The sequence below is a fragment of the Lutra lutra genome, chromosome 6, assembly GCF_902655055.1.
Source record: "Lutra lutra chromosome 6, mLutLut1.2, whole genome shotgun sequence".
In the NCBI taxonomy this organism is placed as follows: Eukaryota; Metazoa; Chordata; class Mammalia; order Carnivora; family Mustelidae; genus Lutra; species Lutra lutra.
Window position 1 is genome coordinate 1,329,591 of NC_062283.1, and position 27,383 is coordinate 1,356,973.

The 27,383-nt window shown below is 51.0% G+C and overlaps 2 protein-coding genes across 9 annotated transcripts in view; one reads left to right on the forward strand and one right to left on the reverse strand.

The window, feature by feature from the left end:
- Positions 1–6,621, forward strand: part of ZSCAN31 (zinc finger and SCAN domain containing 31) — a 32,996-nt gene extending 26,375 nt beyond the window's left edge. The window contains exon 5 of the transcript XR_007128332.1: positions 5,829–6,621. The gene's annotated coding sequence lies outside the window, so the exon portion shown is untranslated. The remainder of the gene's footprint in view (positions 1–5,828) is intronic.
- PGBD1 (piggyBac transposable element derived 1) lies at positions 3,259–26,831 on the reverse strand. Of its 8 annotated transcripts, XM_047735175.1 has the most exons (6): positions 26,602–26,831; positions 21,010–21,092; positions 19,711–20,112; positions 7,310–7,439; positions 6,475–6,571; positions 3,259–5,103 (listed from the first exon to the last, which is right to left on the reverse strand). In XM_047735175.1, the coding sequence occupies exons 2-6, from the start codon at positions 21,028–21,030 to the stop codon at positions 3,549–3,551; spliced, it is 2,205 nt and encodes a 734-aa protein (XP_047591131.1). In that variant the 5' UTR covers positions 21,031–21,092; positions 26,602–26,831; the 3' UTR covers positions 3,259–3,548. The 8 variants fall into 8 exon arrangements, with proteins under 8 accessions (XP_047591131.1, XP_047591133.1, XP_047591132.1 ...); XM_047735177.1 differs by lacking the exon at positions 21,010–21,092 and having other exon boundaries at positions 19,711–20,107; positions 26,602–26,830; XM_047735176.1 differs by lacking the exon at positions 21,010–21,092 and having other exon boundaries at positions 26,602–26,830.
- Positions 26,832–27,383: the final 552 nt, after the last annotated feature.

A 27,383-nucleotide genomic window follows, 5' to 3' on the forward strand; every position in this document is an offset into this window, starting at 1 on the left:
AGTGTCAGAGAAATCACTGCCTGTGTGCTCCTCAAAGATTTTTAGGGTTTCAGATCTCACATTTAGGTCTTTAATCCATTTTGAGTTTATTTTTGTGTGTGGAGAAAGAAAGCGTTCTGGGGCTTCTGGCTGGCTCAGTCAGTAGAGCATGTGGCTTTTGATCTTGGGTTGTGAGTTCAAGCCCCACACTGGATGTAGACATTACTTGAAAATAAAAGCTTTTAAAAATAATTTTTTAAAAAATACAAAGTAAATAAGTAGAAATACAAAGTGATCAGAGAGAGAGAGAGGGAGAGAGAGAGAGAGAGAGAGTGTGTGTGTGTGTGTGTGTGTGTGTGTGTATTTTAAGCAATGTCTATACCCAGGCAGTTTTCCCAACACCACTTGTTGGAGAGACTCTTTCCCGTTGTATATTCATTCCTCCTTTGTCAGATTGACTATAACTGTGGAGTTATTTCTGGATTTCGTGTTCTCTTTGATAGATCTGTCTGTTCTTATGTAGTACCATACAATTTTAATTACTACTACTTTGTAATATAATTTGATATCTGCAATTGTGCTATCTCCCATTTTGTTCTTTTTCAAAACTGCTCTGGCTATTTGGGGTCTTTTGTTTAGCAGACTTTAGGATTTTTTCTAGTTCTGTGAAAAATGCTATTCGTGGTTTTTTTTTTTTTTTTTAAAGATTTTATTTATTTATTTGACAGAGAGCGCGAGATCACAAGTACACAGAGAGGCAGGCAGAGAGAGAGGGGGAAGCAGGCTCCCTGCTGAGCAGAGAGCCTGACACGGGGCTCGATCTCAGGACCCTGAGATCATGACCTGAGCTGAAGGCAGAGGCTTTAACCCACTGAGCCACCCAGGCGCCCCAAAATGCTATTCGTGTTTTGATAGGGATTGCGTGACATCTGTAGGTTGCTTTGCATAGTATAGATGTTTTAACACTATTTGTTTTTCCAACCCATGAGCATGGAATGCCTTTCATTTGTGTTGTCTTGAGTTTCCTTCATCAGTGTTCCATTATTTTCTGAGTACAGGTCTTTCACCTCCATGGTAACATTTGTTCCTAGGTATTATTTTTGGTGCAGCTGCAGGGCTATTTTCTTAATTTCTCTGTTAGTTCATTATAACTGTATAGAAATGCAGTGGGTTTCTGCTTACCGATTTTGTGTCCTGCTTCCTTATGAATTTATTTCTCAGCTAAAGAAGTTTTTTGGAGTCTCTAGGGTTTTCTATATATAGTATCATGTATCTATAAACAGGGAGAGTTTTATCAATTCCTTACCAATGTGTATGCCTTTTCTTTATGTTGTTTAATTTCTGTGGTGAGGACTTACAGTACTGTGGTAAATAAAAGTGATGAGAGTGGAATTCTTTGTCTTGTTCCTGATCTTAGGAGAAAAGCTAGGTTTTTCACCACTGAGTATGCTGGCTGTGGATTTTTCATATTAGGCCTTAATTATGTCGAGATATGTTCCCTCTGGACCTACTTTGCAGAGGGTTTCTGTCCTGAATGGATGTTGTATTTTTTCAAATGTTTTTTCTGCATCTATTGAAATGATCATATGGTTTTAGTGCTTTGCCTTATTAATTTGATAGATCATGTTGATTGTTTTGCGAATATTGAACCAGCCTTCCGTCTGGGAAATTAATCTCACTTGATAGTAGTGTATGATTTTTTTTAATATACTGTTGGATTCAGTTTGCTGATATTTTGTTGAGGATTTTTGCATCATATGCATCATGACCTACTTACTGCACAAAGGAGGCTAGCTAGGGACCTCCCTCTCCTACCGGTTCCTGCAAGATATGCCCCAAGGTCTTGTGAGAGTTGGGCTGGGATTTCATGAGATTTGCCCCAAGATTATATGAGATCTGGGGATAGAAAGAGGTGGCTTGGTTTTGGGAGTACAAGTCCCAGACAGATCGCCCTCAAGTCAGCAGCCTGGAAGAGCCCTTGGGCGATGCGCCCGTGTTCTCAGTCGAGCCCGCTCGCGTGCACATTGCTCCATCCTGCAAGGACTGCCCTCCTGTTTCTGTCACCTCTGCTCCACTGTAAGGGACCACAAGGCCCATTCATCCCTATTTCTGTGCTGTAGCCTCTAGTTCCTTTTTTTTTGTGGTGTCTTTATCTGGTTTTGGTATCATGGAATGATTTGGAAGTTTTCCTTCCTCTTTTTTTGGAATATTCTGGGGGTAGAATTGGTTATTAACTGTTCTTTAAATGCTTGGTGGGATTCTCCTGTGAAGCCATCTGGTCCTGGATTTTTGTTTGTTGGAGATTTTTTTTTTAAGATTTTATTATTTTATTTGACAGAGAAAGATCACAAGTAGGCAGAGAGGCAGGCAGAGAGAGGGAGGAAAGCAGGCTCCCCGCCAAGCAGAGAGCCCGATGCGGGGCTCGATCCCAGGACCCTGAGATCATGACCTGAGCCGAAGGCAGAGGCTTAACCCACTGAGCCACCCAGGCGCCCCTGTTGGAGATTTTTGATTACTGATTTAATTTCTTTGCTGGTTATAGGCATGTTTGAAGTTTTCTATTTTTTCCTGATTTTTTTTTTTCTTTTTAAGATTTTATTTATATATTTAACAGAGAGACAGAGATCACAAGTAGGCAGAGAGGCAGGCAGGGGGTGGGGAGCAGGCTCTCTGCTCAGCAGAGATGTGGTGCTTGATCCCAGGACCCTGGGATCATGACCCGAGCCAAAGGCAGAGGCTTAACCCACTGAGCCATCCAGGTGCCCCTGTTCCTGATTCAGTTTTGATAGTTTGTGCTTTGAGGAATTTATCCATTTCTTCTAGGCTGTTCAGTTCAACATACAGCTTTTTCTCCATGGGCTTTATGTCCACTTTACCCAGCTGGTGACTTCTCCTTTCCTCCCCTGAAGATGCTGTTGTTACTTGATTTGCTTCCTGTTTCCTCAGTTTTCTTTACTCTTAGCTGCTTCTGCCAGCTCCGAGTCCCAGCAGCACACAGCTTTCATTTCAGCCTCCAGAGGCACTGCTTCCCCCGTTTCTCCTTTACAGTACCCCCTGCCAGCGCGCCGGCCTGGCCCTCTTCTCCTGCCCACCATCTGGTCCAGTTTTATAGCAGCACTGAGGTTTTCAGCCTCTTAGCACCTAAGGTCTTTCTTAGATCATCTTTATGTCATGGGCTCTGCCTGGATTTTCAACTGCAGATTCAGCACCATCCTGTGGTTACTATGACAGCGCTTGCATTTTTAAAAAATTTCCACAAAAAATTAATTTGTGCACTGAAAGAATGAAACTGTACCTCTTTAATCAATTCAACAAATGATTTCAAATATCTCACATCAAAAACTAGTCATAGAAAAAGGTAACACTCCAAGTTCAACATTTTTACAGGTAATTTTTAAAAAATTACTTGTTACAGTAGTCTTTGAAACTCTACACAGATGCTTGACTTTTTAAAATATTTACTTAATAATTCCATTACATGGGATGTTTGCTTTGGAAGGGTACAATCTGATTTGTACCTGTGATATTTTTGTCCTGTTAATAGTGGTATCGTGTTCATTTTTTCTATCTTAATCTGACGGATTAGCATTGTGCTCCAAGTAGAAATGTGCGACGTATCTCCGAAACTCTAGGAGGTCTAGAGCGGTGCCCGGGTTACAGGCTCTGTGTAGCTGCCAGGCGTTGTTCATGGCTACATCAATTACGTAGCTCACCAAAATTGAGTACCATTTCTTGCTTCTTATTCTCACCCTGTACTTGGAAATGATTTGATTCATTTTAGCGACACCTTCCCTGCACTCACCATACAGTTTCACTATGGCCGGCTGAGCTCCCTGGTGGACGTCCTCCTCATTAGCAGAATACCTGAGCTCCCTGGCTGGTGCTATGCCCACAGCGTTGGAGCACAGGCTGATAATGCCATCACCATGCCAACGACACAAAATTATCTCCTCGTTCTCTTCTACTCGGAAATCAAAATATCCCTTCTTCATTTTCCTCATATGTTCTGCATTCATGAGGGGACATTTTTCAGTCCTGTTCTCTCGAATTGTTCCTGTTGCCCTCAGTCCTTTTTTCTTCAAGGCTGACACCAATTTGATACTCGTAAAGAAGCTATCAAAACACAGGTGATAGGGATACTGGCCTCTCTCTAGAAGAACATCAGCAAAATGCAGCACTAGATTCCCACCTAAACCCAGATCGACATCCTTACCCACTATCACTGCTGAGTCTTCTTGATAGGGCTCAAACCACACCAGATAACCCTGTGTGGTTGTGCCACACCAGATTTTATAGCCAATTCTAAGAGGCTTCCCATTCAGGAACTGGTCACTGTCAAAGCATTCACACATTGTCTTACCAAAATAATAGTACTCTTCCAGGGGAGCATACAGGAGGAAATTTCTATTCATTTGCTTTATGAGAGGCCTCAACTTTGTAAACTTATCTTTTTGATCTAGGTGGCTATTATCTGCAAAATGTAGGTATGAGAAAATCAATTCAAATCTGTCCCTTCTAATTGCATATCTAACCAGGTTCTGGTCAGCATCGGAGATGTCCCAGTACATTCCCCTTCGGGGACGCCTCACAAATCCACTCAAAAGCAAGATACCCAAGACACACCTTATTTCCGGAACTGTGACTTCCAGGTTGACATTTTTCTGAGATGCGTAATTATTGGTTTCACTGACAATCATGTTGAATATTTCATCATCAAAAAATAACTCAAAGAGCTCTACTGGGTTCAGCTTCTCACTCTTAAGATTCAAAAGTCCAGAATCCAGTGCTGACCAGCTTGGGAAGTTGGGTTTAATGTCTCTTTTGGCCCAGTTCTTCTCTGGTACATCTGATATCTTTAGCTTCTTTTGAGCGTGGTGAGCCTCAAGCTTGTTATCTTCTTCCACATCTGAATCCCCAGAGAATGCAAGGCCTTGGAGCAGTTCACTCACCCGAGCTCTGTCCCTTCTCCTCCCCTTTCGGGTCATGTCTCCTGCAGTATATTCCAAGGAGGAGATGTGCATTCGGGCCCACAAGTCACCCGGGTAACGGTCCTTCAGGGTGTTCAAATGTGCAACTGTCCTGTCAGTAGGGACAGAAGTACAAGGTGGCTGGAGCATGCCATCTCTGGAATGAAAAAAGAAGAAAACACAAAAATCCTTAGTCTCACTATGACATGAATCCTTTGAGATTACCTGCTTTTCACTCCTAGGACCTAACGCTTCTGGCCTCTCCCTGGCTTGCTCTCACTTCTCCGGACAACCAGCTGGAGTCTGGAAGGAGGAGCTGGGCATCTCTGTGCAGCAACTCCTTCTTTGGGACCAGGTGGCAGATGTCCCAAGCTCCTTTTGGCCCCAAACTGTAAGGGCAGGCCTGTGTAGGGGGAGGTCTGCTAGGGAGCTCCTTTCCTAGCCGAGCTTCTGTTGGTAATGAAGTCGAGGTTTCCAGAATCATCTCTTTTACTCCTGTATCTCCATCAGTTCGTCTAAAACTTGGACAAGGAAGGGGTTGTTGTTTACTGGGCTCCCTCACGCCTCTCTCAGCACTTCTGAATGTGGAAGGATTAAGTTTCTCTCAGCTCTACGTTCAGCTGGGGGACACACTGTTCTGGGGAGAAACTTAAGAGAAATTAAAACTTAACTGCCATTGAACTGGTTTTTATGGGGTTTACAAGGAAGGAAGCTAATGTCACCAAGATGAGAAACATTCTACACAAGCTTTTTTTTTTTTATCTGAGAAGTTTGGATTTCCCCCATTCGTGTCCTCTTGGTAAAGAAACAGTCTAGACTAAGGGGGAAAAGACACTGAAAAGAATGTTATAACTTACGCTGCATGTATTTGTTTGCTTACAGCATTTATCCTGGGTGTCTCCAGTGCGCATGCGTGGCCCATTCGGCGTTGCCTAATGTTCCCGCTGCGGAGGCCGCCGTCGTGCGGCGTCTTTTCGTCTCGCCGCCCCATGCCTCTGCCCTCCCATCTCACGGGCCCCTCCCTGCCCAGTCAGCTGATCCCGCAGTCCGCGACCTCAGCCCCTCCCTGGCCAGGATCGTCCCCGAGCACCTGCCCAGGGACCTTCTGCAGCCCGACTCAGCGCCAAGTGAGGCCGCCGTTGGGGCTTCTCCGGTCCTTGCCCCCGCGTGGGCACCGCTCCCTGCTCACCGTGTCGGTCTCCGAGACTCGGCCGGTCACCACCCTGTCTGGAGTTTTGCTCCCCAGCCCCTGGCTCCCTGCTCCCCACACTTCACCTCTTCATCCTTCTAAAGCTTCAGCCACACAGCCTCGCGCTCCGCTCCAGAGAGGCCCCAGAATGGCTCAGGCAGAAAGTGCCACTGACCCGGCCGCCTGCTGTGGCTCCTGCCACCCCCAGCCCAACTGAAGGTTTTGTGTAATGCGGGTGCTGGTAGGTCACCGTGACTCGGGCCTCCTGTGGTGACAGAAGTGAGAGTTACTGGTCCTGCACTATCCCAGGGAAGCAGCTTTGGACCAGTGGACACTCACCTACTGGCTGTTCCTGGGGCCTCAGCAGTGTGCTCCATTTCTTGAGAAGTTTCTTTCTTTGCATTAAATAACCCATCTTCAGTTACAACTTCTTCAGCTAAAATAATACAATTTATATGTCATCTGTTGCCTGAATTAAGAAAGAGGGAAAAAAAAACTTCCAGAGTAGGGAACAGAATTTTCTTTTTCAGGGAGCTCTACGGCCAAGGTGGGGCTCAGACTCACAACCTGAGATCGGAGTCGCCTGCTCTACTGACAGAGCTGGCTAGGCGCCCTGGGAATAGGATTTTCAAATTAACATAATCGTCAGGCGTCCCAGGAATGCTGTCCCGCAGCCCTACAAAGTCTGGCACAGTATGGGAAGATAATGAGAAAGGTCAGTTAGCTGGGGAGAGGGTCTAGCAAGATAAAGCACATTTAAAGAAAATTATATGAGGACAATAGTCTTTTTGGAGCGTGAAGAGAGCTTCTCTGAGGTAAAGAAGGGATCAGGCAGAGGCGTGTGTGCGGTTTCCGGACTGGAGATGTCTCAACCGGACACTTACATGGAACCCTTTATAGGAAAGAAAACGGGAAGCAGAGGAGTCGTGAGGGGGTCAGGGAGTACGGAGGGATGAGCAAGAAGGTGACAAGAGTCAGTAAGCTGAGTGATGAGTGACAGAAGAAAATGGGAGGGATGTGAAAGGGCAAGGGCTGGGACAAGTCCGCAGGCAGAGGACAGAGAAGGGGAAGGGAGTCGATGGGCTGTCGGGAATGTTGGCTCACAAGGGTCATTCAGAGCTAATGACAGGAGAAGGTGCGCACAGACACGGGACCGGCCAGAGGCTGCCCTCACCCATCAGACAGACATCCTGAACCTTCTCCTGAGCCAACTTCCCACAGGGGCTCCTGGGGGTCCGACTCAGAGGTGGCTGCTTCTCTGTGACAAGGGCCTGGGTGGCTTCTTCCTCAGTCTTCACTGATGTCTGAAAAGGCAAAAGACGGCCTCTTAGTCTTTCCTGTGGTAAAGCTGGGGGTCCTGTTGTAAAGGGCGTGTCCCCCACTCTGGGGGCAGTGACGCAGCCCCCCCGCAGGGCCGCGCTCTTGCTGAGGGTCTTGGCGCGGGGTGGGGGCATCCTTGCCCCCCTCCTGGCTGCTGGTGGTTGGCAGGAATCTGCATTCTCTGGCCTGTAGATGCGTCCCTCCCGTCTGCCTTCACAGACCTTCTCCTAAGGACAGCACCAGACCTGCGCCTGCCCTGCTACGGGACGACCGCATCTCACCTGCATCCCATTTCCAAAAGTGTCTTTCCAATAAGCTCATGTTCACAGCTACGTACAGTGCTAGGGCTGCACTGTACCTTCAGGGGGACGCAGTGCGACCCACTGCATCAACTACTGATTTAAAAACATGTACAGATGACTTCTTTTCTGTACATTTATTTTCCTAAAGATAAAATATTTGTTAAGACTAGACGGCACAAGAACTAATTAGCAGCCACAAGAAAGGACCAAGGGAGGAGAGGACTCCACAAGGACTGTGTTTTGAGAAAACTGATTCAGCGACACAGGCCTTAATGGAAGACTTAATTATTAAGTAAACGACTAGGAAAATGATTGAGCCACTGAGAGACTAAGGGGTTGTGAAGTTTTGCGTTACCATAGTTACTCTCCTGAAGGTCAGGTCTGTGCCAGAACACCAAGAACGGGAAGGAAGAATCCCGGAGGCCCCCAAGATAAAGCGCACACAGGGGTCTGCCTCTTCCCTCTCACACTGAGACGTGGCTGTGCCTCCTGAACACGGAGCAGACTAGGGCACGAGCAGGTCAACCACACGGGCCCCGCAGGAGGCATCCGTGCCCTGACCCCTGTCACAAGCTGCTTGAGAAGCTCCCCCGGGTGAGGGCCTCCAGCCTGACAAGGGCGAGGAGGAGATGGCAGGAAAGCGAGCTGCCACCCACCACGCTGCCATGAGCCAGGCACCCTGCTCACCTAGGACCCTGCTGCGTCCTTGTCTCTGGCTGGTCACGGGGGAGCAGGCTCTGTGGGGGAGGAGACGGGTGTCCTGTCTGAGCCACCAGAGACTGGAGCAGCACCCTCTGCCGGGGGGGGGGGGACATTACACAGCCTCTTACGTGCCTGAAACTGAGGTGGCGTGCCACAACTGTCCCCACTCTGTCCGGAACCTAGTTCTAAAACTGCAGGGTCCCCCACCCGCACGACCTAGTGTTTGTGAACTCTTCAAGTGCTTTATAGCGGTGCCCTGTCACATAAAGTGAATTTTAAAGTCACAGATGAAAATAAGCAGGAGGAAGAAGCTAGTGCTCCAGGGAAACCTGAGCCGAGAGGGGAGGGCCCGGCAAAGGGGAGACAGGACAGCAGGAGAGCTGTGGGAGTGGGAGCGGACAGCAGCAGCGGCTGTGTGCGGGGGGGCTTTCTGGGGGACAAAAACCCTCCCACAGACGAAGCCACTGTAGGCAGGAGGTGGAAAGGCGGGCAGTCCGCCTCGTCAGAGGCCACCGATCCGAAAGGGACCCACAGTGATCAAACAGGAAGGAGGACTGCCCGGGGTCGGGCACCGTGCTGCTGCTTGAAAAGAGGATTTCCGGGACCCCTGGGTGGCTCAGTTGGTTAAGCCGCTGCCTTCGGCTCAGGTCATGACCCCAGCGTCCTGGGATCGAGTCCCACATCAGGCTCCTTGCTCATCAGGGAGCCTGCTTCTCCCTCTGCCTCTGCCTGCCATTCTGTCTGCCTGTGCTTCCTCTCTCTCTCTGACAAATAAATAAATAAAATCTTAAAAAAAAAAAAAAAAAGAAAAGAGGATTTCCCGTGCAGAATAATCCTGAGTCCAGATCCTCATCTCCATTTATCCTCGCAGGTTCAGGGGAATCGGAGCGAAGTGCAGCGACACAGGAAAGTCAAGAGCCATCCAGGGGAGATGGTGCAGCAGGGCGCGCTGAGCTCACCTGGTCCCGAGGGTACAAAGAGGTTGCACCCGCTTCGGCGCACGTGGCCCAGAAAATGCCGCAGAGACTGGCAGGACAGACTCTTGCAAGCGAAATGCAGAGAAGCGGCCATGTGAGAGAAGACGGGAGGGTGGAGGTGTGGTCAGGAGGCAGATGGACCCTCGCCACTGTCTGTGGGCCGGGGGTGGGGGCACCCTGGGCGCCGAGAGGGGAGAGCAGCAGACCCCGCCCAGCCTGGGAGCCACACGGGGAGATGAAGCCCAGAGCCTCCGGCTTTGGAAACAGAGTGGCCGGGTTCCCCAAGGGCATCCGATCAGGGGTGCTTCAGCGGGGACTTTAAAGATCCGCTGCTGAGCTCTGGGAAGGGCGGGCGGGAGTAGACGGGAGAGGCAGAGCAGCAGCAGTGTGAGAAATGCCCGCGGTCTGCGGGCGCGAGCTTTGTGTGCCGCCCTCCGAGTGTCTGCGACAGGGACGGGAGCGTTGGGTTTCTCCAATAGCAGACGCTGGCAGCCTCCACTTCCTCTCCTGCACCCGAGCCTGGACCCGCAGAGGGTGGGGGCCAGGCCAGTGCAGCGCTCCCCGCAAGCCTCTGCCCCACATTTGCCTCCGGCCACAGTCCCTCTGAAGCAGTTCTAGGTGCTGCAGTGCCCTCTTGCCTGGGACCTGGACGGCCCTGCCACACCACACGCCACACCACATGGTGCGTCCATACACTCAGGGGCCTCCCCATCCAGCTTGTGGCAAGAGTTTTCTAAAGGGGCTCCTGGCCACCCCTCACAGCCAGCCTTACCCACAAGCTGCCAACGCCACAGCCCTGCCCCCTCCAGGGGGGCCAGCCCCACTCTCCCCCATGCCTCCTGCCCCAGGGAGCAGGTGAGGTACCTGCACGCCCCAGGCTGACGCAGCCCCCGGGGCAGAGCAGGGCAGACATCTGCTCTGAAGCTGCGCAGGGGCTGACACGGGGCACCCCGCGACTCGGTGCCACTGCCTCTTTGGCAAACACTGGGACTGTCTCAGCTCGAGCCCAAGGCAGCCTCAGACCGGCTCACAGGGACCAAACGCGGATCCAGCAGGCCAAGGGAGCCGTCCAGAGGGCAAGTGCAGCTCCCCCACAGCCCTAGGGCGCACACAACACAGACCCCCCACGCACATGTCCTGATGAGTGGGGCACATTGCCCTGCAGGCGGAACTCTCCACGAGGCTGCTGCTTAGAAGAGCCGCAGATGCAGCTGACCGTCCTAACACCGAAAGAGAGACAAAATGAGACCGAGGAACGCGTCCCAGGTGAGATGGGTAAGTAACGTGCCGACAGCATTTCAAGGTAATCACTGGACTTCAGAGCGGAAGATCTCCGTGAGACCCTTAGAGACAGGAAAAATAAAAGAGAACCAATCAGAGGAGAAGAACAAATTAAAAATACATGAGAGGGAATAAAGAGTAGACAAGGAAGCAGAAAAATGGATCCATGACCTGGAGGATAGAGGAACAGAAAGTAATCAAGCTGAACAGAAAGAACAAAGATTAATAAATGATGAAAATAGATCAAGCATGATAACTGATATTAAAGGAATCCCAGATGTGAGGAGAAAAGGGGGGCAGAAAATTTCCTTAATAGCTGAAAATCTGGAAAAGGAAACAGGATTCCAAATCTAGAGGCAGAGAGAGCCCTCAAAAAAGTCAACCCAAAGGAGTTGGGTTGAGTGTGCACCAGCACACACCGTAATCAGGAATGCCTGGGTGGCTTAGTCAGTTAAGCCTCGGCCTTCAGCTCTGGTCATGATCTCAGGGTCCTAGGATGGAGTCCTGAAGTGGGCTTCCTGCTCAGTGAGGAGCCTGCTTTTCCCTTTACCCTTCCCCCTGGCTCATGCTCCTTCTCCCTCTCTCAAATAAATAAATAAAATAGTTAATTAAAATCTCTGGGGGATAAAAAGACACATAGTAATTAAAATGGCAAAAATTCACAAAGAGAAACTTTTAAAAGCAGCAAAAGGAAAACCATTACATACAAAGAAAAACCCCATAAGGGTATCAGCTGGTTTTTCACGATAAACTACACAGGCCAAAAGGGAGTAGCGAGTTATATTCAAAATGCTTAAAGAAAACAACCTGCCACCCAAAATATTCTATGCAGAAATGCTATCACTCAGGATGGGAGGAGAGGAAGAGCTGCTGAGACAAAAGTTACAGGAACTCGCCACTAAACCAGCCTTAGGAGAAACGGTAGAGGGGACTCTTGATTGGGAAGGGAAGACCGTACTCATTTAGAAATAAGGACAGCGTGGAGGACACGGGCAGAAAAATCAAGTGTATCTGTAAAAGTCAACCAAGGAATCCACAAAACAGAAGGATGTGAAATATGAAACCACATACCAAAACCGCCGAGGGGGAGGAGTAAAGAAAGCGTTTAAACATAAGCAGCATCGACTTAACCCAGACTGCCGGGTGCGGATACTATGCACAAGCCTAATGGTAACCACAGATCAAAACGGTGAATTGCAAAAAACACCCGAAGGAATCCAAGTAATCTTACTGAAGAAACTCAACACACCATGAGCAAAGAAAGCAAGAGAGCGTGAGGCGGACGGAAACTCCTGGCTCCAGGCCCTTTCTGTCCCTGGCTCCCCTTTGCTCCAGCTGGGGCCAAGGAAAGACCAAATAGCCATCCCATTTGACTAAGATAACAAATCTTTGCTCCTGCTGAGATGAGAAAAAGACCACGTGCCCAGTCCTGTTTAAATAAGAAAAGAATGAGAAGCAGCCCCCTAGGTGACTTAGCACTCTCTACACTTACCTCCCGTAGATTATACTTCCAAGTGAAAGGGCCATTTGGCCTTGAGAGACCTCAAAAACGCCATTACCATCCCCCATTGCCTGTAACCATAAAAACTCACCCCTAACCCTGTCAGGTGCTCAGTCTTTGGGAGCGATCCCACTGGGCCCGCTAGCGTTAATAAAGCTGTGTTCTCCCATCTCTCCGTGTGCCTGAGTTTCCTCAGTCACCTGGGATTTTCCGCAACAAGCAGAAAAGAACTTTAAAAAACATAAAAGAGTAACAAAATGGCTCTAGGCTCTGTGTACATACCTGTCAATAAATTTTTGACTGTAAAAGGAATAAATGCTCCAATCAAAACACAAATGATGGAATGGACAGAAAAGCAAGACCCGGCTCTATGCTGCCCACAAGAGACTTCAGCCCTAAGTCCCAGGCGGATGGGAAATGAGACAGAAAAGCAGTCATCGGGCAAATGGAAGTGAAAGGAAACGTGGGTAGCAACACTTCTATCAGACAGAATATACTTGAAAACAGAGACAAACAAGAGACAAAGACATATTACATAATAGGAACAATCCAACAGTAAGACATACCATTTGTAAATATTTATGTATCCAACATGGGAGCACCTAGATGTATAAAATAGTTAATAACAAGCATGAAGAAACTGCGAGTAATGCAGTAACAGCAGGGTACTTGAACACCCCGCGACATCCACGGACAGATCATCCAAACAGAACATCAACAAGGGAACAGTGGCTTTGGAGGGACACTCTGGACCAGACGGATCTAACAGACAGAATCAGAACATTTCATACTAACGCAGCAGAATACACATTCTTTTGAAGTGCACACAGAACATTCTCTAGAATGGATCACATATTAGGCCACAAAACAAGTCTTACAAATTCAAAAAGACTGAAATCATTGTTTTAATAAATGCAGAAAAAATACTTGACAAAGTACAACATTCAGTCGTGATACAAACCCTCAAGAAGGTTTAGAGAGGATATACCTCAACCCAATAAAGGCCATATATGAAAAAACCAAAGCCAACATCACAGTCAGTGGTGAAAACTAACTTTTCCCCTAATCAGGAACAAGACAGGAATTTCCACTCTCACCACTTTTATTCAACATAGTAGTGGGAGTCCTTGCCATAGAATTCAGGACAGGGAAAGAAATCAGAGGCATCCAAATTGGTATGGAAGAGGGAAAACTATTTGCAGTGACATGATACTCTATAGAGAAAACTCTAGACACCGCCAGGAACCTATGAGAACTAGTAAATGAATTCAGTAAGGTCACAAGATACAAAATCAGTACACAAAAGTCCACTGCATTTCTATACATACTTTTTTTTGTAAAAAAGTAGCAGAAGGAGAAATTAACGAAACAGTCCTATTTACCACTGCACCAAAAATAATGAAATCCTGGGAACAAACTTAACTAAAGAGGTGAAAGACCTACCTGTACTCCGCAAACTACAAACCCTGGGGGACGGAAGCAGACAATGACCCAACCAGGAAGATACTCCTCCTCATATAGTGGAAGAAGAGTAACTGGTAAAATATCCTTACTATGCAAAGAAACCTACAGACTTAACGCAATCCCTATCTAAGTACCAACAGTATTTTTCACAGAACTAGAACAAATAGTCCTAAAATTTGTGTGGAACCACAAAAGTTCCCGAATAGCCAAAGCGATCTTTAAAAAGAACAAAGCTGGAGGTGTTACAATCTCCGATTTCAAGCTCTACTCCACAGACGTAGTAACTAAGTAAGATACTGGCACAGAAATAAACACACACATCACCAGAGCGGCTAGAGAGCCCAGAAATAAGCCCGCGATTTTATGGTCAATTAATTTTCGACAAAGTAGGTAGAACATGCAATGGGGAAAAGGCAGTCTATTCACAAGTGGTGCTGGGAGAACTGGACAGCCACACAGAAGATGAAACTGCCACAATTTCTGACACCATACACAGAAACTGTAGACAAGAGCGCAGGCAGTAATGTGTCTGAAATTGTCCATAACATTTTTTTATATGTCCCCAGAGGCCAGGGAAACAAAAGCAAAAATAAACTATTGGGGCTTCATCAAAATAAAAAGCTTCTGCACAGTAAAGGATACAATCAACAAAACTAAAAGAAAACCTACCGAATGGCAGAAGATATTTGCAAATGACATCCAAAACATATAAGGAACTTAACACCAACAAAATAAATAATCTAACTACAAACTGGGTAGAAGACACAAGCTGGCATTTCTCCGAAGACGACGTACAGATGGCAAACAGAACCGTGAGACATGCTCAGCGTCACTTCAGCGCCAGGGAAATGCAGATCCAAACTAGGAGATACCACCTCACACCGGTCTGAATGGCTACAACCAAAAACTCAAGAAACAAGTGTTGGTGAGGATATGGAAAAAAGTAACCTTTCTGCACTGGTGGTGGGAATACAAATTGGTACAGCCACTGTGGACAACAGTATGAAGTTTCCTCGAAAAATTAAAACCAGACCTACCCTACAATCCAGAAATCCCTCTACTGTGTATTTATCCAAAGAATATGAAAATGCTAATTCAAAAGGATATAGGCACCACTGTGTTTATAGCAACATCATAGTAGCCAAATTATGGAAGCTGAATGGATAAAGATATGGTATATTTCTACAGTGGCATATTACTCCACAGATGAATGGATAAAGATATGGTATATTTCTACAGTGGCATATTACTTGGCCATAAAAAAGAATGAAATCTTGCCATCTGCAACAACATGGAAGGATCTCTAGATCAGTATGATGCTAAGTGAAATAATTCACAGAAAGACAAATGCCATATGATTTCACTCACATGTGGAATTTAGAAAATAAAACGAAAAAGAAATAAAAAACAGACTCTTGGAGTGCCTGGGTGGCTTAGTTGGTCTAAACATCCGCCTTTGGCTCAGGTCCTGATCCCAAGGTTTTTGGGATCAAGCCCTGCACTGGGCTTCTTGCTCAGCGGGGTGTCTGCTTCTCCCTTTCTCCTTGCCCCTTTCCCCTTGCTCTGCTCATGCTCCCTGTTGCTCTCTCAAATAAATAAAACCTTACACAGGAGGCAAGAGATCCCCCCCAAAAGATCAACCTAAGGAAGTCCACAACAACACAGAGTAATTAAAATGGCAAAAGGACATCATAAGGAGAGAATTTATTTTTTTAAAGATTTATTTGAGAGAGCATGACTGGGAGAGGGGCAGAGGGAGAGAGAGAAGCAGACTTCTAGCTAAGCGGGGAGCCCAGTGTGGGGCTCAATTCCAGGACCCTGAGATCATGACCTGAGCTGGCAGCAGAGATGCAGCTGACTGAGCCACCCAGCATGCACCTGTTTAATGAGAGTCCAAACTTTAACAACCCTGTGAGATGTTTCCACGTGATCTCCCCATTCCTCCCTCACGCTCCTGCTAAACAAACCCTACCCTTTAGCCATGCTGGTTGGCTTACTATCCCTTGAATATACCAGCACAGGAAAAGGGATGCCAGTAGCCTGGGAAATGGTCTTCAGTTCATGTGGTCTCAAGTAACCTGGAGAAACGTGCTGGGATTATAACTGGTAGGCCTTTAGCTAGAGTCTCTAGAATATTGAGGAGGAGCTAAAAGGATATATAATTTTTAAAAAGCACTTGAAAATGACAAGGCTTGCTTCCTGAGGGCCCAAAGAGCATTCTCATCCCAATCCCACACACCATAACAACGTTGCCTCCCTGCAGGGATGCGGGAAACCACAGCAGGCCACCACTCTGCCCAGATCACAGCTGGCATCTGGCTCTGTGAGCCATCTCAGGCAGCTTCTAAGAATTCATGTACCTGAGACTGTCTCTTCAATAAATGGTGCTGGGAAATTGGACAGCTAAGTATAGAAGAATGAAACTTGACCATTCTCTCACACCATACACAAAGATAAACTTGAAATGGATGAAAGGCCTCTATGTGAGGCAGGAATCTATCAAAATCCTAGAGGAGAACATAGGCAGTAACCTCTTTGACATCGGCCACAGCAACTTCTTTCAAGATATGTCTCCAAAGGCAAAGGAAACAAAAGCGAAAATTAACTTTTGGGATTTCATCAAGATCAAAAGCTTCTGCACAGCAAAGGAAACAGTCAACAAAACAAAGAGGCAACCCACGGAATGGGAGAAGATATTTGCAAATCATACTACAGACAAAGGGCCGATATCCAGGATCTATAAAGAACTCCTCAATCTCAACACAAAACAGGTAATGTCAAAAAATGGGCAGAAGACATGAACAGACACTTCTCCAATGAAGACATACAAATGGCTAACAGACACATGAAAAAATGTTCATCATCACTAGCCATCAGGGAGATTCAAATCAGAGCCACATTGAGATACCACCTTACACCAATTAGAATGGCCAAAATCAACAAGACAGGAAACAACGTGTGTTGGAGAGAATGTGGGGAAAGGGCAACCCTCTTACACTGTTGGTGGGAATGTAAGTTGGTGCAGCCTCTTTGGAAAAACAGTGTGGAGCTTCCTCAAGAAATTAAAAATAGAGCTTCCCTATGACCCTGCCATTGTACTACTAGGTATTTACCCCAAAGATACAGATGTAGTGAAAAGAAGGGCCATCTGGACCCCAATGTTCATAGCACCAATGGCCACGGTCGCCAAACTGTGGAAAGAGTCAAGATGCCCTTCAACAGACAAATTGATCAAGAAGATATAGTCCATATACACTGTGGAGTATGATGCCTCCATCAGAAAGGATGAATCCCCAACTTTTGTAGCAACATGGACGGGACTGGAAGAGACTATGCTGAGTGAAATAAGTCAAGCAGAGAGAGTCAATTATCATATGGTTTCACTTATTTGTGGAGCATAGGGAATAACAAGGAGGACACTGGGAGAAGGAGAAGAGAAGTGAGTTGGGGGAAGTCGGAGGAGGAGATGAACTATGAGAGACTGTGGACTCTAAACAAACTGAGGGTTTTGGAGGGGTCAGGGGTGGGAGGTTGGGTGAGCCTGGTGGTGGGTGTTAAGGAGGGCACGGATTGCATGGAGCCCTGGGTGAGGTGCATAATGAATCTCAGAACACTGAAAAAGTTAAATTAAAAAAAAAATCATTGAGAAAAAAAATAATTCACTGACATGAAAGAATCTCACATCCTATGACCGCTGTCATCTTTTGGTCAATCATCCTCACCATTATGACAACTGCCCACCTCCATTTATTCTCCCGCTCCTATCTCCAGTGAAAATGAAACTACTTCCAGCAGATGAATTGTTCTCCCAGGTAAGTGGTATTGTCTACCCACTGTGGGGCTCCCTACTACCTCTCAACTTCTTCACGTAAATCATTCTGGGGCTTTTTTGTAATGCTGGCTTTTCGTAGCTGAGGAAATAATATAGAACCATCAACCATGGGGGCACCTGGGTGGCTCAGTCATTAAACATCTGCCTTTGGCTCAGTTTGTGATCCCAGCGACCTGGGATCGAGCCCCACATCGGGCTCCCTGCTCAGCAGGAAAGCCTGCTTTCCCTCTCCCACTCCCCCTACTTGTGTTCCCTTTCTCACTGTGTCTCTTGTCAAATAAATAAATAAAATCTTTTTAAAAAAAAAGAAAGAAAAAGAACTGTTAGCCATGTAAGTAGGGAAATATCAAGGCCTATTTATGCTGTATGCTGTGGGTAAACACCACAAGCAATGTGAGCCCGATACATTCTCCTCTCCCTCTGATGACGTTATTACATGAACCATTTACTCTACACTTACTGTCAAAATACCAATATTCACAGATTATCACTTCTTGGGGGTTCTTCTGGCAGAGATCTGGAGGTTCACACTTCAAGGCGGTTACCCTGCGCAGGAGCTGGAGGCTCTGACTCTCCAAAGAGGCTCCTTGATACTCTGACACCAGTGGGTACATGTCCTGTCCCTGAGTACACACACAGGCCTGAGGACAAAAGGTTCACCTTGAAAAGGCATCTGGGCGGGAAGCAGACTGCACAGCACTTAGGGACATCTTGCAGAGGGACAGATGAGCCGCTGTCCTCTCCTAAAGCAGCAGCGAGTAAGACAGAGGAGCAACACAGAGACAGTCACCGTGCGGTAGACAAGGACTGCACACGCACCAGGACTCGGACTTTGTTCCACACGCAGAGCTTGTGGTGGCAGAGCAGAGGCAAGGCCCACCCGGAATCGGAATCGCAGCCCAGGAAGGCAGGAGAACAAATGCAGATGGGTGTTTACGCTAGTGGGTGGGACTTTAACGAGGAACAGGGTATGTGCCGGATCTCAAACCTCTCCCAAGGGTTACTTATGGATTATAAGGGGGAGATGGTCACTTTACACTGCAGACATCTGACAGACCCCCCCTTGGCCTCATCAGTAATGGGACAACCCATCACCTTATGCCTCCTGACGGGACGCGCCGAGGAGAACACGGAGCTTCTGGGGGTTCTGGCCTAAATGCACAAGTGGGATTCTATTTTGAGAAAAGTAAAGACAATCCCAGATTTATGAGCATCCTATAACGTAACTGGTTTGTCCTCTTCAAAAATATCAGTATCATGATAGCAAAGAAGACCAGGCAGCTATTCCAGGTTCAAGGAGACAAAAGGAAAGTGACCAAATGCAGCATGTGAGGCTGGACTGTATCCTGGGAGCAGGATGAAAATGGCCAAAAACCACTCCTGGGAGGATACGGCAAAATATGAACAAAGACTCCTCTGTAGATCATAGTACGTAACAATTTCAATTTTCTAAAACTTGATTTTTGTGTTCTGGTTACACAAAAGAGTGGGCTTGTGCTTCGGAAATCCGTATTGAACACTGAAGTGTTCCTACATAAACAAGTAAGGTGTCCCCGAGAACCCCGCTGGTTGGAGAAAACACAGCGTGAGTGTGTGTGTGTCATCCACACACCGTGCGTGCGCGGAGAGGATGGGGGCAGCTTCTGCACGCAAGGGGGCCCATCAGGATCCAGCGTTCACTGGTGAATCTGGGTGAAGAGGATACAGGAGTTCTGTGTGCTACCTTTCCAGATACTTCTGTCAGTTATAAATTATTTAAAAGTAGTAAGAGAGGGTGCCTGGGTGGCTCAGTGGGTTAAGCCGCTGCCTTCGGCTCAGGTCATGATCCCAGAGTCCTGGGATCGAGTCCCGCATCGGGCTCGCTGCTCAGCAGGAAGCCTGCTTCCCTTCCTCTCTCTCTGCCTGCCTCTCTGCCTACTTGTGATCTCTCTCTGTCAAATAAATAAATAAAATCTTTAAAAAAATAAAAAATAAAAAAAATAAAAGTAGTAAGAGAAGCCTAAGAGGCTCAGTCAGTCAAACATCTGCCTTCGGCCCAGGTCATGATCGCCAGGGTCCTGGGATCAAGTGCCACATCAGGCTCCCTGCTCGCTCCCTCTGCCTCCTGCTCCCCCTGCTTGTGCTATGACAAATTAAAAAAATCTTAAAAAAAAAAAAATTAAAAAGTTCAAAACTAACAGTCAGGTATTCACCAACCTGCTTTCCTGGGTCTCCCGTGTCTTTCTCCAGGTCCTCCAGCGCGGCCACCGCCTGCTCCCCGCTCTCCGGCTGCTGCTCCCGCACCCGGGCCTGCAGCTCCTCGGGCAGGATGGTCAGGAACTGCTCCAGCACCAGCAGCTCCACGATCTGCTCCTTGCTGTGCGTCTCGGGCCGCAGCCACTGGCGGCAGAGCTCCCGCAGCCGGCTCAGCGCCTCGCGGGGCCCCGGGGTCTCCTGGTAGCAGAACTGCCGGAAGCGCAGGCGGCAGAGCTCCTGAGCGCGGGGGCCGCTCTCCCGCGAGCCCCATGTCTGCTCCCAGGGGGAGTCCTCCTCCTTCGCTTTCACAATGCTGTCTCCGTTTTCAGGTGTGAGGCCTGGCAAAGCTTCATCCATGCTGAGCTTAAAGGAAAAGGTTCGCTTAGCCCAGATCTACACTTTAAAAATGTTTTTCCACATCCGAGGTGTAAGAATGGATCCGTAACGCATTAACAAGAGCTTCAGAACTCGGGAAACATGTATTTTTGTCCCCACCATTTAAGTCATGCTCAGAAACAGAGCCTGCTTGCCTATGTTACCAGCGACCATCAGAAATCTATCTTGAACCTGAGCCAGCAGGTAAGGGACGTAAAGGACCAGAGGCAGGAAGAATGCTCCAGCAGCCTCTGCCTCAGCTGGAGAGGAGAATCGTATCCACAGCAGAGCCAAACCTACTCGTCTGTGTGCTTCCCACAGAATAGCCCACCTCAAATGCAGGGGAGATAGACTGTTTCCCAAGTCTCCTGACCCCTAGAATTTCTTAGGATGAGATTTTGTCACGCCTTTCCTCAGGAGGTGGAGTCTGTTTCTTCTTCCCTTGAGTCTGTGCTGACCTAGGACTTGCTTTGGCCAAGAGAACATCGCAAAAACGGCTTTGCAAGAGAAAGCACGTCGCAGCCCTTGGCACACCGCAGCAGGCCTGCTGCGCTCTGGGAAAGCCCGGACTGGCCAAGGACTGGACCCCAGAGGCCCCAGCTGAGGTTCCAGCAGTGCCCAGCTCCCAGCTGATCACAACCACAGGTAACCCCACCAGTAGAAATGGCCAGTCAGCCCACAGAATCATGAAAAATAATAAGTTGAGTACATTTTAAGACACTGTTTGGGGTTTCAACTAATTTTTTAACATAAGAATAGGAAATTGAAACACATGCTTCAAGGTTTTTTTCTCTCTGTCCTCTCTCCTTTTATGATCTCATTAATCCCAATTTCAGCACATCTCTATTCCAAGAATACACAAGTCTTTGGCTGACTCCAACTCACCTTTACGTTCCTGACGCACATCTTAAAATGCCAGTAGGATGCCTTCCAGATTCTCCTGGGTCATAAACTCAACACATCCCAGGCTGAAATCGGAGTCCGTCAAAGCTGCACTCACTGTTCTCCCCATTTCCACTGGCATCACCACCATCCCCGATGCGTTCAGGTTTAAAACCTGCCCCTTTCCATAAGCATTCTAAGTCCAGGGAATCCTCCAGAACACCTCTCACAGCCATTCCCTCCCTTTTATTCCCCATTACCACTGACATTCACGACTACAATAACATTCTGTGTGGTATCCCTGCCCCACAGCCTGCTCTGTCATCACTGCATTAGTATTTCCTAAAGCACCATTCTGACCATGTTCAACACAACTCCCCCACCAAAAACAGGGTTTCAACTCTTCCTCTGTGGACTGGATTCAAACTCCCCAGGATGTGACCTTCCGTGTTTTGTTTTGTTACTGGTTTGTCATTCAGTAAACTACCAAGCACATTATTTTACAGGCACAACGCTAACCCCAAATTAAAAGACAGTCCCTATTCCCTAGAAACCCCAAAATAAAAGAAACAGTCCCTACCCCCTTTGCAGACTCCTCATGTCACTGCCATGCTGACCTGCTCGACTTTTTCCCACCCACTTTGTCCCTCATGGCCAGGACTGCCCTTATAGGAGGGCACATTTCCCAAGTACCAGTGCAAACGCCACCCTACACCTCATATCCGATGCAGGAAACCCCTCAGTCCTCAAGGATATTCTCTCCTCAAGGAGATCCTGGATCTCTGTCCAGGATATTCCCAGAAGAGCCAGCCAACCCGCCATCCAAATCCAGTCCCTCACCGGCTCCCCCCACCCCACCCATACGAGGACAGAGGCTCCTTCCAACAGCCCTTGCGAGCCTGGCTCCTGCCCCCCACCCCAAGTCAAAGTCCCCATCCACACAGCCACAGCGAGCCTGGCCCCCACCCCAAGAAGTCAGAGGCTCCATTCACACAGCCCCAGTGAGTCCGGCTCCCGCCCACCGAGGTCAGAGGCCCCGTCCACAAGCCCCAGAGAGCCCGGCTCCCATCCCTCAATAACAGAGGCCCCAGCCACACAGAATAGCGAGCCGGGCTCCCATCCACCCCACCATCCCCTGAGGTCACAGGCTCCGTCCACACAGCCCCAGCGAGCCCGGCTCCCACCACCCCGAGGTCAGAGGCCCTGAGCACACAGCCCCAGCAAGACAGCTCCTGCCCACCGGGATCACAGCCATGTCCACAAGCCACAGTGAGCCCGGCTCCCATGCCTTGATGACTGAGGCCCTGTCCACACAACCCCAGCAAGCCTGGATCCCACCCCACAGAGGTCAGAGGCCCTGTCCACAACCCCAGCAAGCCCGGCTCCCGCCCGTTCCACCCCCCAATGTCAGAGGTCCTGTCCACACAATCCCAGGGAGCCCAGCTCTTGGCCTGTCCCTAAAGTCAGGCTGAGTCCGGACAGCCCCAGGGAGCCTGGCTCCTGCCTTCCAAGGTGAGAAACCCTATCCACACAGCCCCAGGGAGCCTTGCTACCACCCCCAAGGTCAAAGGCCCCATCAACAAGCCCCAGCAAGCCCAGCTCCTGTCCCTCGATGACAAAGCCCCTTCGACACAGCCATAGGGAGCCCTGCTCCTGCCCCTTCTGCTCCCCCCACCCAGAGGTCAGAGGCCCCATCCATACAGTCCCAGGGAACCCAGCTCCCGCCTTCCGAGGTCAGACGCCCTGTCCACACAGCTCCAGCGAGCAAGGTGCCCACTCCTGGAGCTCAGAGGTTCCATCCAGACAGCCCCAGCGAGCCTGGCTCCCTCACGACGACAGAGGCCCCGTCTACAGAGCCCTAGCGAGCCTGACTCCCACCCCTCCAGCCCCCAAAGTCAGAGGCTCCATCCACACAGGCCCAGAGAGCCTGGCTCCGCCCTCTGAGGTAAGAGGTTCCATCCACACAACCCCAGGGAACGCAGCTCCTGCTGAGGTCAGAGGCCCCATCCACACAGTCAGAGCAAGCCCGGCTCCTAACCACTGGGGTCAGAGCCATGTCCACACAGCCCCAGAGAACCCGGCTCCCCCCACCCCACCCGAGGTCAGAGGCTGCATACACAAGCCCCAGCAACCCAGCTCCTGTCCCTCAAAGACAGAGGCCCCGTCCACAGAGCCCTAGCGAGCCCAGATCCTGCCCCCCCGCCCCGACCCCCCAAGGTCAGAGGCCCCGTCCATACAGCCCCGGCAACCCCAGCTCCTGCCGCTCTGCCAAGGTCAGAGGCGCCCTCCACGAGCCCCAGGGAGCCTGACTGCTGACCCCCGATGACAGAGGCTGTGCATAAAACCCCAGAGAGTCCTGCTCCTGCCCGCCCCCCGCCCCCAGGTCAGAGGCTCTGTCCACACAGCCCCAGCGACCCCAGCACCCAACCACGGAGGTCAGAGGCCCCATCCACACAGCCGCAGCAAGCATGACTCCCGCCCCCGAGATCAGAGGCCCTATCCACACAGACCCAGAGAGCCCAGCTCAGGCCTTCCCAGGTCATAGGTCCCGTCTGCAAATCCCAGCAAGGCCAGCTCCTGTCTTTCAATGAGGCCCCGTCCACAAAGTCCCAGGGAGCCTGGCTCCCACTGCCCCATCGAGGTCAGAGGCCCCATCCACAAACCCCAGTGAGCCTGGCTCCCGTCTGCCGCCAACAAGCTCTGTCCCCAGGACCCCAGCAAGCCCAGCCTCCACTCACCCAGGTCAGAGGCATGTCCACACAGCACCAGCGAGCCCGGCTCCCCCCACCCCACCCGAGGTCAGAGGCTCCGTATACATGCCCCAGTGAGCCCAGCTCCTGTCCCTTGACGACAGAGGCCCAGTCCACACAGCTCTAGCGAGCCCAGCTCCTGCCTCCCTGCAACCCCGAGGTCAGAGGCCCCGTCCACTCACCCCCACTGATCCCAGCTCCCACCCATCAAGATCAGAGGCCTGTCCACACAGTCTCGGCAAGCCCAGCTACCGCCCACGGAGATCAGAGGCTCTGTCCACACAGCTCCAGCGATCCCGAACCCCCACTCCCGGAGGTCACAGGCGCCGTCCAAACAGCCCCAGCAGGCCGGGCTCCCACCCACCGAGGTCAAAAGCCCCATCCACACAGCCTCGGCAAGTCTGGCTCCCACCCACCAAGGTCAGAGCCATGTCCACACAGCCTTCGCGAGCCCGGCTCCCCAAGGTCAGAGGCCCCATCCACAAGCCCCATTAAGCCTGGCTTCCGTCCCTCGAAAACAGAGTCCCCGTTCACACGGACCCAGGGAGCCTGGCTCCCACCTAACGATGTCAGAGGTCTCGTCCACACATCCTCAAAGAGCCTGTCTCCTGTCAAGCAAAGACAAAGGCCCCATCTGCACATCCCCAGCGAGCCTGGCTCCCGCCCCTCCTGCCCCCCGAGATCAGAGGCTCCGTCCACACAGCCCCAGTGAGCCCGACTCCCACCTTCCGAGGTCAGAGCCCCATCCACACGACCCCAGTGAGCCCAGCTCCGGCCCACCGAGGTCAGAGGTCCCGTCCACACACCCCCAGGGAGCCCGGCTCCCACCTTCCAAGCTCAGTCGCCCGGTCCACACAGCCGTAGCAAGCATGACTCCAGTCCCTGAGGTCAGAGGCCCCAGGGAGGCCGGTTCTTGTGTTCCCAGATCAGAGGTCCCATCCATACAGCCCCTGCGAGTAAGACTCCCACTCCCCCACACCCCGCCCCAGAGCTCAAAGATTCCGTCACCACAGCCACAGCGAGTGCAGCTCCCACCTTCCCAAGTCAGAGGCCCTGTCCACACAGCCCCAGCAAGCCTGGCTCCTGCCCACCGAGGTCATAGGCACCGTCCACACAGATCCAGTGAGCCCAGCCCCCATCCCTGGATGTCAGAGGTTCCGTCCATACAGCCCCAGGAAGCCCGGCTCCTGGACGGGCTGTCACCGGACGACAGAAACCCGGTCCACACAGCCCCAGCGAGTGCAGCTCCCGCCCTCTGAGGTCAGAGGCCCCGTTCACACTGCCCCGGGAAGCCAGACTCCCACCTTCCGAGGTCAAATGCCCCATCCACACAGCCCAGTAAGCCCAGCTCCTGCCCACTGAGGTCAGAAGCCCCGCCCGAACAACCAAGTGAGCCCAGTTCCTGCCCACCAAGGTCAGATGCCCCATCCACACAGCCCCAGGGAGCCCGGCCCCTGCCCCCAAAGTCAGAGGCCCTGTCCACACAGCCCCAGTGAGTGGCTCCCACCTTCTGAAGTCAGAGACCACATCCACACAGCCCTAGCAAGCCTGGCTCCCGCTGCCCCGACGGGTCAGAGGCCCCGTCCACAAGCCCCAGAGAGCGGGGTTCCCATCACCTGACAACAGAGCCCTATCCCCACAGCCACAGCGAACCGGCTCCTGCCCTCCCTGATTCAAGTTCAGTGGTTCTGTCCACACAGCCCCAGGAAGCCCAGCTCCTGCTTTCCCGGGTCAGAGGCTCCATCCACACAGGCCCAGAGAGCCTGGCTCCTGACTCCCCCGAGCTCGAAGACCCCATCCACAACCCCCCCACACACACACCGAGCCCAGCTCCAGCCCTCCGAGGTCAGACGCCCAGTGCACACAGCCCCCAGCAAGCCTGGCTCCTGCCCACCAAGGTCCGAGGTACCGTCCACAAGGGCCAGGAGCCCAGCTCCCATTACCCAACGACAGAGGCCCCATCGACACAGCTCCAGCGAGCCCAGCCCCCGGCCCCCAGAGGTCAGAGGTTCTGTCCATACGGCCCCAGCGAACCTGGCTTCCCTCACCTGACGACAGAGGCCCTATCCATACAGTCCTAGCGAGCCTGACTCCCGCCCTTCCCGCCCCCCGAAGTCAGAAGCTCCATCCACACAGACCAAGGGAGCCTGGCTTCCGCCTTCCGCGGCAGAGGCCCCGTCCACAAGCCCCAGCGAGCTCGGCTCCCGACCCTTAACGACAGAGGCTTTGCCCACACAGCCCTTGCGAGCCCGGCTCCTGCACCCTCCCCGCCCCCCGAGGTCAGAGGCCCCGTCCACACAGCCCTAGGGAACGCATCTCCCATCTTCCGACATCAGAGCACCGTCCACAACCCCAGCGAGCCCGGCTCCCGCCTTCCGAGGTCAGAAGCCCTGAGCCCCACCCACCACAGCCAGCGTGACTCCCGCCCCCAAGATAAGAAGCCTCGTCCACACAGCCCCAGGGAGCCCGGCTCCAGCCCACCGAGGTCTGAGCCACGTCCACACAGCCCCAGCGAGCACGACTCCCGCCAACCAAGGTCAGAGGCCCCGAACACACAGCCCCGGCGAGCACAGCTCGTGTCACCCGACAACAGAGGCTCCGTCGACACAGCCCCAGTGAGCCCGGCTCCCGCCCCCACCCCCAGGTCAGGGCTCCGTCCACACACAATTTAAAAACAACAGCGAGCCCGGCTCCCATCACCCGACGACAAAGTCCCTGACCACAGAACCCCAGGGAGCCCGGCTTTCCTCACCGAAGAGAGAGGCCCCGTCCACACAGCGCCAGCGAGCCCGGCTCCCGCCCCCCGCCCGAGGTCCGAGGTTCCGCCCACAAGCCAGGCTCTCACCTGGCGTCCGGGCAGCACGGCGGTCGGAGGCGGCTGGCAGGGCACCTGCGGCGTCCGGGGCACCTCGGAGGCACCAGGCGGGCGCGCAATACCTGCGGGTCCGACTGCTGGGCAGCGTACCAAAAGCTCAAGGAACACGTTCAGCAAAGACGCGGCGGCCCCGCCAAACGCTCCGGGGGGCTGAGCGCGAAGGTTCCAAAGCGTCTCCTTCCGCCGCTCGCGCAGCCGAGTAGCGGCTTTGCTAGGAACGCGGTCCCGGCCTCTCTAGGATTGCGGCCGCCCTTCTCTCTAGTGCGCCGGAGGACCCCCGCAGCCGCCCCGCGCACGCGCGTCCGGAGGACTCGAGGTTGCCCCTCAGCTCTGTAAACCGTTTCAATTAAAAACAAGATTGGGGGGGGGGGGCACCTAGGGGGCTCAGTCGGTTGACCGTCTGCCTTTGGCTCAGGTCATGAACCCAGGGTCCTCAGATCGAGCCCCGCATCCGACTCCCTACTCAGCGGGGTGTCTGCTTCTCCCTCTGCCTCTGCCGCTCCCCCTGCTTGTGCTCTTTCTCTGTCAAATTAATTTAAAAGCAAGAACAAAACCCCTACAAGATGGCAAAGGCAAACCCGAGTCTCTCTTTTTAGGATACTCTCAGGTTGCTGGTTAGATGAGTGAACAATTACAATCTAGCAAGCAGCACAAATTCTTAAAATTTAAATATGCGGATTATACATGCCCAATAAAAATTAAAATTGCACAGAAACTATAAAATGAAAAGTACCCCATCCCCAAAGCTAACC